The 10,687-nt window shown below is 40.3% G+C and overlaps 1 protein-coding gene across 1 annotated transcript; it reads right to left on the minus strand.

The window, feature by feature from the left end:
* Positions 1-317: 317 nt before the first annotated feature.
* LOC124676978 (growth-regulating factor 11-like) lies at positions 318-2,667 on the minus strand. Its single transcript, XM_047212987.1, has 3 exons — positions 2,263-2,667; positions 1,337-1,561; positions 318-1,032 (listed from the first exon to the last, which is right to left on the minus strand). The coding sequence occupies exons 1-3, from the start codon at positions 2,519-2,521 to the stop codon at positions 722-724; spliced, it is 795 nt and encodes a 264-aa protein (XP_047068943.1). The 5' UTR covers positions 2,522-2,667; the 3' UTR covers positions 318-721.
* Positions 2,668-10,687: the final 8,020 nt, after the last annotated feature.

The raw sequence follows: 10,687 nt of genomic DNA on the forward strand, positions 1-10,687 counted from the left end.
AGATGCTCTTAGCATTGTTTCCTGAGGATTGCATTGCATATCCTATTTCGTTGTTTTGAGCATCCTGAATCAAAGAGTTTAAATCCTTAGCGTCCTGAAAATCCTTTGAAATAAAGAGACCCTCGATCCAGATTTATTTGTCAATGGACCAAATACGTACGTAAATATACCATAAAAGAATGCACACCGATCACTGGAAGAACATGAAGTCCATAGCAATATACATTTGCATGTTTAAAGAACATAATCACATCAATCAAGCCATTTAACGGTGCAACTCAGATTGTTAGAATATACTCATGTTGAAACTAAGACAGTAACAGAATCTCCATAGGGCATTAAATTATGGATCTTCCGTTTGTTATGCAACTGACAAATCACACAATTGTGAAGGCCATTGAAAATACACATCAAATAGCTCAGTATCTAGTCTTAACAAATTCTTCCATTGGTTTCTCTGAGTCACAATGCAACTTATCAGTAAGGGGGAATTTATCCAATCATGCCGCATCGCCTGCCCGAAGGCTGAAGGCACGACAAAGCTAATTCAAACTATACACCTAAACTGAATTTTTCAGTGACAGCTAAACAGGGGTTTTTGTGGCTTCTTCCCACAGGCATTTTGCTTGCTTCATGAGGTTATAGCTAGACAAGACTACAGTCTTAACTCTAGTTGCCAGGACAGTTACACTCTTCTTGCACCTTCTAAATGCTGCACCAATCATGCAGACTCCACAGCAGCTGGTGCTGTCACCGCAAGCTTCTTGCTACTCGATCCCTTGTCGTCAGTCTTCTTGCCACCTTCCGCTATCTTGCCGGACGCGGTTTTTGACCCTGAATCAGGCTCATCATCCTCAACAACAAGCTGCACGGGACGCTTGCGACCACGGTGCATATGACGTTCACAGTATTTCTCATTTGGAATAGTTTTTCTCCAGCACCGCCACTTTTTTCCATCGGTTCGCCGGCACCTCCCTGGTTCTGGTTCTGGGGTCTTTCCAAAGTCCAAGCAAAGTGTTGCCAACCCCATCACTGCCAAGTCCAGAAATACAGATCCATTAATTGCCTCAAATAAGTATGAAGAAAAAACATGGAAGAATGCCCAACTTTTGATGTTTCTTATTCATTCTCTAAACGTTAAGTTGCTGCTTCAAATTGCATTTCATTGGAACTTTTTCATCCGTATAAACAGTGAACTGAAGATAAGATAAAGGACCATATCGCACTCCCTGGATACTGCAAATGACTAACATGAATATTTGTGAAATCTACCAAATAAACAACAACTTTTGGCATGGCAAGCATATAAATAATGGTACCAGTTAGAAGGGCATACAAGTAGGGTAATTCTGAGCGCCTTCAGAGGATGCACCAGTAACGCTCTTCCAGATGGGGAAGACGAGATGGGTAGGCACTGGCACACGGGCAGCCATATATTGGTAGACCCGAGACTGCTGCTCTAGCTCCTGCAACTGCATCGCAGTAAACGACGCCCCAGCACCTTCAGGAACAGATGCCACAAGCAGTCTCATTTCTTCCTGAAGTGCTGCTGTTGCTGCGGCTGCCAACCACACAAATACAAGCTTTAAGATGTCGCTCAGGTAAGAATTATTTACTTATTTTCAGTGCATAAGTCTACTGGACAGTAGCATGGCCTGACTTGGTACATAATGACAAAACAAATAAATCTAGGCAATAATAAACCCAAATATCATGTTTAATGCATGGTCAATGTTAAGGAAACTAGCATAACAACAAATAGCAAAGGGAAGAAGAAAAGTATAAGACATATGGTCTCTTGCTGGACTAAAAACAAACTGACCCAAATAATTAAGGAGACAAACATATCTGAACAACCAGAGTCCTCTCAATCTATATGTCTTGACTGCTACTCAGTAACAGAACAAATCTGTTAATACATCCATTAAGGAAACAAACACTAAATCCTTTTAGAACTAGCAACAGAAAGAAACCTCTAAATCTGTAGTAAACAAACAACGGATACAGTGCGGAAAAAGTGAATAATTTTCTGTCTCCGAGTCATACAATTAATTACTAAGCACGTTTGCTATCCTGTTTCTTTTGCAACTACTATTTCAATGCAGAAACGTGATAGAACTTCTACTGTTTTAGTGCATCTTACAGCACAACTAGCAACAGTAACAGCCAAATAACAACACAGAAACGTCTCTTGCATGATTAACCATGAACAAAATAAGTTCTTTGCATGCGACCAAGAATCTGCGACAGAAGCAAGTATACCTTCCTCTGGATCCTCGACCAGAACAGAGTCCTCCTCTACTATGACCAGATCTTTACACCCGCTATCTTCCTTCCCCGCGTCGCCGCCGTTCCCCTCTCGATCTGCGCTCTCCTCCGCCTCGCCCTCCAATTCTTGTCCGGTTACTTGCCCTCCCGCCTGCAGCATCGCCTCCTCCGCCGCCTCCAGGGTGTTCCCGCCGCCGCCACCTACGGCTCCTACAGGATTGGTATCCTTCTTGTCCTCCCCCTCCGCCGCCATGGTCGCAAAAGGGCGGCGCGAGTGAAGAGGACAAAAGGTATCTTTGGGATTGGATCGGACGGGGAAGGGAAAGGCCGGCGATACGGAGCTCTCGCTTTGACGGGGAAGGAAGGAGGAGGAGGAGAGGGGCGTGCAGTTTGGGAAAAAGATGGGGGCTGTGGTGTTATCAGGTGTGGGTTACCTGGGGACCTCAAAATTGTTATGTGCACCTCAAAAATTGGCCATTCGATTTGGTATTGATGGTTTCTGCATTGAGCTCTTGATATGGCAATGTCAGGGCCTCTTATACGGAACAAACTTTCTACTTCTGGTGAGAGTAGAGTAGCCTTAAGTAGGGGGAATATGTTACATGTTTAGGTTAAGATGTTTGTTGGTACTCCGTACAAGAATCTTAGAATTGTCATATGCCACTAAGATTGCAGGTGACGCCTGTTGTGAAGTATGCATATACGGAGTATATATGAAAAAATATATATGAAGATAGTTAACATGGGTCTATGTCAATAAATGAAAATAATATTTTTGAATGCAAGCAAAGTATTTTTCTTGCATTTTAAAATTATCTAAAAAAAATATATAGAATGCAAGTAAATGTATTTTTTTCATGGAAAAATACACCATGTAGAGTGTTGCTTTGAGGCGATTTAAGTATGTAAGCAAGAGTAGGTGAGAAGATTGTGTGTGGTATGTGACGAGGTCATGGGCCCTAGGTGAAAGTGCATGGAAATCTTATGTGTGGTTTTCGTAATTAACGACAATCCCGAAGTCATCTTCCCCTAAGCTGGATCTAGATCTTGCCATGGTTCAAAACTAAAAGAACACGGTGCGAGATTAGATCGACAGAGGGAGGTACATATTAATAGTTTTTTAGGGTAAGACGAAGAGTTGGAGTCAAAACGAAGCGGAAACGGAGTCCGTAGGGCGGAAAGACCCTAGGTGGCGCGGCCTACAAGTGGGCCCACGCCACTTGGTGTCTTTCCCTCATCGGGACTCTGTTTCGTCCAATTATTTCGCGACATGGCTTAAATTTCCAAAACAATGACTATTGTAGAAGATTGTGATATTCCGAGAGACTGGGTACCTCAAAGTTACCTTTTGTTCACTTCTAAATTATGGTAGGGGATATTTCTTGGCTATTATGGCCTTTGGGACTTTGGAGATTTAACTCTTCCACCTTTCTAACAAATTTTTGACCTGCAATATAATGTTTAAGACATTTTCCATTAACCATATGAGGCTTACCCTTGATATCTCCATGAAGTCGAATGGCTCCGGAGCGGTACACCTCCTCTATCAGTAATGGACCTTGACATTTTGATGCCAACTTTCCTGCAAAAAACTGGGGAAGATTATGCCCATGAGCATCTTCATTCTTGTAGCGTGATCTACACTTTTGGTTGGATATGCTTCCACCCACTTAATCACATAATCCACTGCAACCAAAATATGAGTATGTTTTGTTTTCTATGGCGGGAAAGGCCCCATAAAGTCAAATTCCCACACATCAAATGGTTCCAGTAGCAATGAATAGTTTATGGGCATTTCATTCCTTTTACTAATATTTTCTACTCTTTGACATTTATCACATGTTTTAACATATTCAACACAATCCTTCGATAAAGTAGACCAATTGAAACTAGATTGTAATATATATGTAGCAATGCGGTCTCCTACGTGATGTCCTCCATAAGGACCATCATGACAATCTCTTATGATATCATGTTGCTCACATTCAGGTACACAACGTCTAATAATACCATCCAGACTTTTCTTATAAAGGAATGGATCATCCCAAAAGTAGTGTCTAAGATCATAGAAGAATTTCTTTCTTTGTTGTGAGTTCAAATGTTGTCGCATAATTTTTCCAATAATGAAATTTGCATAATCAACAAACCAAGGGGATGCAACTCTAGCACTAGACACATTAATGTTTGCAAGTTGTTCATTAGCAAAACTATCATTAATAGGAATAGAATCTACCTAAATGTTTTCCATTGATAAATGATCAGCTACCGGATTATCTTCTCCTTTCCTATTAACAATATGCAAATCAAATTCTTAGAGTAATAGAACTCATCTTATTAATCTAGGCTTAGCACTTGCTTGTTCATAAGATATTTAATAGAAGAATGATCAGAGTGCACCACGACTACTTCAGAATGAACTATGTAATTTCTAAACTTATCATATGTAAATATCACTGCTAAGAATTCTTTTTCAGTTGTAGGGTAGTTTCTTGGGCACCATCAAGTGTTTTACTCACATAGTAATGACATTAAGTTTCTTATCAAATCATTGGCCTAAAATAGCACCAACAACACAGTGGTACATCCCAAATGTATCTACTTTTCCAAGTACTTTGCTCGATGATTTGCTTCGGAATCTCACCATACTTGGGTAAAACTGCTGAATCTAACGTTGTTGTTAGCAAAAGTCTTCTTCATCATCTTCTTCATCAACACCTTCTGCACCATCTCCATCTACCCTTTGTAATATCTTGGAAAACATGAGGTTATGATGCAATATATTGTTTTCCCATGATCTATTGTATCTCTGTGTTGATGTTTGAGTAGTGACTTGTTCTTGGCAATTGTGATATAATTTGTTGTTGGTTGCATAGAAGTATATGCTATCTTCTATGATGATCTTGTTGTACTAACATATGAGTTCACACATATGATGGGGGATACACAAGGTTGTCACCATTGCATGTTGATAGGATGAGGGATAGCCGGAGTTTGACAGAAACCGAATCTCAAGTCTTAAAGATACATGTTGTATTAATTCATGGTTAATCAATGGGGGTATTATCATGGGGACCTTAGATCTAAATGTGCCGGTTGGACTTTATGTCTGAATAATTCCCTTTGGTTGCTCTTAATTGTCCTTGGGATCAATCACTAGGGGTGTATTTGCTCATGTATATGATTGCACCTCTTCATGGCTCCTCCTTAGAAGAAACAATAAAAAGACTATCTTTGTGCTTCACTAATTATGACAACCACGCAACTGAAATAGCAATTTTCCAGAACACTTACTCCCTTGAGTTACTCCACTTCACTTCACTTCAATCTCACTTTACTTTATTGCACTTTACTTTTCTTGCATTAGTTTTAGTTATTGCATTTTATCTTTCAGAATTTGTAGTTTTATAGCAAAAACCACTTCACACACACACACCATAGTTACTAGCTTTGCATAGACGGTCATATAAGTGGGTTATGGGGATTTAGAGAATATATAGTTTACCTTCAGCTCCTCGTACTTATTGAATTGTACTATGGTGATCCCCTGCACTTGGGGCTCATCAACACCCCAGGAGCGGCATAGACCTATGGAGGGCATGCTAGCGACGTCAACCAGAGCACACATTATCCACGCGAGTGATGTCTACGGGAGCTTCTATTCTTGTAGACAGTGTTGGGCCTCCAAGAGCAGAGGTTTGTAGAACAGCAGCAAGTTTCCCTTAAGTGGATCACCCAAGGTTTATCGAACTCAGGGAGGAAGAGGTCAAAGATATCCCTCTCATGCAACCCCGCAACCACAAAGCAAGAAGTCTCTTGTGTCCCCAACACACCTAATAGGTGCACTAGTTCGGCGAAGAGATAGTGAAATACAGGTGGTATGAATAAGTAGTAGCAACGGCACCGGAAAAGTGCTTTGCCCAGGACGAGTAAACAAGCGGTAGTAACGCAGCAATAGTAACGCAGTAGAAACAAGTAAACAAGCAGCGATAGCGATATTTAGGAACAAGGCCTAGGGAATAGACTTTCACTAGTGGACACTCTCAACATTGATCACATAACGTAATAGATAAATGCATACTCTACACTCTTGTTGGATGATGAACACATTGCGTAGGATTACACGAACCCTCAATGCCGGAGTTAACAAGCTCCACAATTCAATGTTCATATTTAAATAACCTTAGAGTGCAAGAAAGATCAATTCGACTAAACCAAGTACTAACATAGTATGCACACTCGTCACCTTCACACTATGTAGGAGGAATAGATCACATCAATACTATCATAATGATAATTAACTCCACAATCTACAAGAGATCATGATCATAGCATATGCCAAGTACTAACACGGATGCACACACTGTCACCATTACACCGTGCAGGAGGAATAAACTACTTTAATAACATCACTAGAGTAGCACATAGATAAAATGTGATACAAAACACATTGCAATCATAAAGAGATATAAATAAGCACTTCACTACGCCATTCATAACGGTGAGTAAGTATTCCGTGAAATATAGCCTAAGAGACCCACACGGTGCACACACTCGTCACCTTTACACACGTGGGACAAGGAGTCTCCTGGAGATCACATAAGTAAAACTCACTTGACTAGCATAGTGACATCTAGATTACAAGCATCATCATATGAATCTCAATCATGTAAGGCAGCTCATGAGATTATTGTATTGAAGCACATAGGAGAGAGATGAACCACATAGCTACCGGTACAGCCCCGAGCCTCGATGGAGAACTACTCCCTCCTCATGGGAGCAGCAGCGGTGATGAAGATGGTGGTGGAGATTGCAGCGGTGTCGATGGAGAAGCCTTCCGGGGGCACTTCCCCGTTCCGGCGGCGTGCCGGAACAAAGACTCCTGTCCCCCAGATCTTGGCTTCGCGATGGCGGCGGCTCTGGAAGGTTTTCCGTATCGTGGTTCTTCGCATCAGGGTTTTCGCGACGGAGGCTTTAAATAGGCGGAAGGGCAGCCTCGGAGGGGGCTCGGGGCCACCACACCATAGGGCGGCGCGGCCCCCCTCCGGCCGCGCCGGGTGTGGTGTGGGGCCCCGGGGCTTCCCTCCGGCGGCTCTCGGGTGTTCCGGATGGTTCCGGAAAAATAGGAACCCGGGTCTTGATTTCGTCCGATTCCGATAATATTTCGTTACTAGGATTTCTGAAACCAAAAACAGACGAGAACAAAGAATCGGCACTTCGGCATCTTGTTAATAGGTTAGTTCCGGAAAATGCACGAATATGACATAAAGTGTGCATAAAACATGTAGATAACATCAATAATGTGGCATGGAACACAAGAAATTATCGATACGTCGGAGACGTATCAGCATCCCCAAGCTTAGTTCTCGCTCGTCCCGGCGAGGTAAAACGATAACAAAGATAATTTCTGGAGTGACATGCCATCATAAACTTGATCATATTGTAAACATATGTAATGAATGCAGCGATCAAAACAATGGTTATGACATGAGTAAACAACTGAATCATAAAGCAAAGACTTTTCATGAATAGTACTTCAAGACAAGCATCAATAAGTCTTGCATAAGAGTTAACTCATAAAGCAATAAATCAAAGTAAAGGTATTGAAGCAACACAAAGGAAGATTAAGTTTCAGCGGTTGCTTTCAACTTGTAACATGTATATCTCATGGATAATTGTCAACATAGAGTAATATAACAAGTGCAATATGCAAGTATGTAGGAATCAATGCATAGTTCACACAAGTGTTTGCTTCTTGAGGTGGACAGAGATAGGTGAACCGACTCAACATAAAAGTAAAAAAGAATGGTCCTTCAAAGAGGAAAGCATCGATTGCTATATTTGTGCTAGAGCTTTTATTTTGAAAACATGAAACAATTTTGTCAACGGTAGTAATAAAGCATATGAGTTATGTAAATTATATCTTACAAGTTGCAAGTCTCATGCATAGTATACTAATAGTGCCCGCACCTTGTCCTAATTAGCTTGGACTACCGGATCATCACATACACATGTTTTAACCAAGTGTCACAATGGGGTACCTCCATGCCGCTCGTACAAAGGTCTAAGGAGAAAGCTCGCATTTTGGATTTCTCGCTTTTGATTATTCTCAACTTAGACATCCATACCGGGACAACATGGACAACAGATAATGGACTCCTCTTTAATGCATAAGCATGTGGCAACAATTATTATTCTCATATGAGATTGAGGATATATGTCCAAAACTGAAACTTCCACCATGAATCATGGCTTTAGTTAGCGGCCCAATGTTCTTCTCTAACAATATGCATGCTCCAACCATTAAGGTGGTAGATCTCTCTTACTTCGGACAAGACGGACATGCATAACAACTCACATGATATTCAACAAAGAATAGTTGATGGCGTCCCCGAAGCATGGTTATCGCACAACAAGCAACTTAATAAGAGATAAAGTGCATAAGTACATATTCAATACCACAATAGTTTTTAAGCTATTTGTCCCATGAGCTATATATTGCAAAGGTGAATGATGGAATTTTAAAGGTAGCACTCAAGCAATTTACTTTGGAATGGCGGATAAATACCATGTAGTAGGTAGGTATGGTGGACACAAATGGCATAGTGGTTGGCTCAAGGATTTTGGATGCATGAGAAGTATTCCCTCTCGATACAAGGTTTAGGCTAGCAAGGCTATTTGAAACAAACACAAGGATGAACGGTGCAGCAAAACTCACATAAAAGACATATTGTAAACATTATAAGACTCTACACCGTCTTCCTTGTTGTTCAAAACTCAATACTAGATATTATCTAGACTCTAGAGAAACCAAATATGCAAACCAAATTAGCAAGCTCTAAGTATTTCTTCATTAATGGGTGCAAAGTATATGATGCAAGAGCTTAAACATGAGCACAACAATTGCCAAGTATCAAATTATCCAAGACATTTTAGAGTTACTACATGTAGCATTTTCCAATTCCAACCATATAACAATTTAACGAAGAAGAAACTTCGCCATGAATACTATGAGTAGAGCCTAAGGACATACTTGTCCATATGCTACAGCGGAGCGTGTCTCTCTCCCATAAAGTGAATGCTAGGATCCATTTTATTCAAACAAAACAAAAAACAAAAACAAACCGACGCTCCAAGCAAAGTGCATAAGATGTGACGGAATAAAAATATAGTTTCAGGGGAGGAACTCGATAATGTTGTCGATGAAGAAGGGGATGCCTTGGGCATCCCCAAGCTTAGACGCTTGAGTCTTCTTAAAATATGCAGGGGTGAACCATCGGGGCATCCCCAAGCTTAGAGCTTTCACTCTCCTTGATCATATTGCATCATACTCCTCTCTTGATCCTTGAAAACTTCCTCCACACCAAACTCGAAACAACTCATTAGAGGGTTAGTGCACAATAAAAATTAACATGTTCAGAGGTGACACAATCATTCTTAACACTTCTGGACATTGCATAAAGCTACTGGACATTAATGGATCAAAGAAATTCATCCGACATAGCAAAAGAGGCAATGCGAAATAAAAAGGCAGAATCTGTCAAAACAGAACAGTCCGTAAAGATGGATTTTATTAGGCCACCAGACTTGCTCAAATGAAAATTCTCAAATTGAATGAAAGTTGCGTACGTATCTGAGGATCATGCACGTAAATTGGCTTAATTTTCTGAGCTACCTACAGGGAGGTAGACCCAGATTCGTGACAGACAAAGAAATCTGGAACTGCGCGAGTAATCCAAATCTAGTACTTACTTTACTATCAAAGACTTTACTTGACACAACAAAACACAAAACTAAGATAAGGAGAGGTTGCTACAGTAGTAAACAACTTCCAAGACACAAATATAAAACAAAGTACTGTAGCAAAATAACACATGGGTTATCTCCCAAGAAGTTCTTTCTTTATAGCCGTTAAGATGGGCTCAGCAGTTTTAATGATGCACTCGCAAGAAATAGTAGTTGAAGCAAAAGGGAGCATCAAGAGGAAAATTCAAAACATATTTAAGTCTAACATGCTTCCTATGCATAGGAATCTTGTGAATAAACAAGTTCATGAAGAGCAAAGTAACAAGCATAGGAAGATAAAACAAGTGTAGCTTAAAAAAATTCAGCACATAGAGAGGTGTTTTAGTAACATGAAAATTTCTACAACCATATTTTCCTCTCTCATAATAACTTTCAGTAGTGTCATGAGCAAACTCAACAATATAACTATCACATAAAGCATTCTTATCATGAGTCTCATGCATAAAATTATTACTCTCCACATAGGCATAATCAATTTTATTAGTAATAGTGGGAGCAAATTCAACAAAGTAGCTATCATTATTATTCTCATCATCAAATATAGGAGGCATAGTATAATCACAACAAAATTTACTCTCCATAGTAGGTGGCACCAAAAGACCACTATCATTATAAT

The sequence above is a fragment of the Lolium rigidum genome, chromosome 7 (assembly GCF_022539505.1).
Source record: "Lolium rigidum isolate FL_2022 chromosome 7, APGP_CSIRO_Lrig_0.1, whole genome shotgun sequence".
In the NCBI taxonomy this organism is placed as follows: Eukaryota; Viridiplantae; Streptophyta; class Magnoliopsida; order Poales; family Poaceae; genus Lolium; species Lolium rigidum.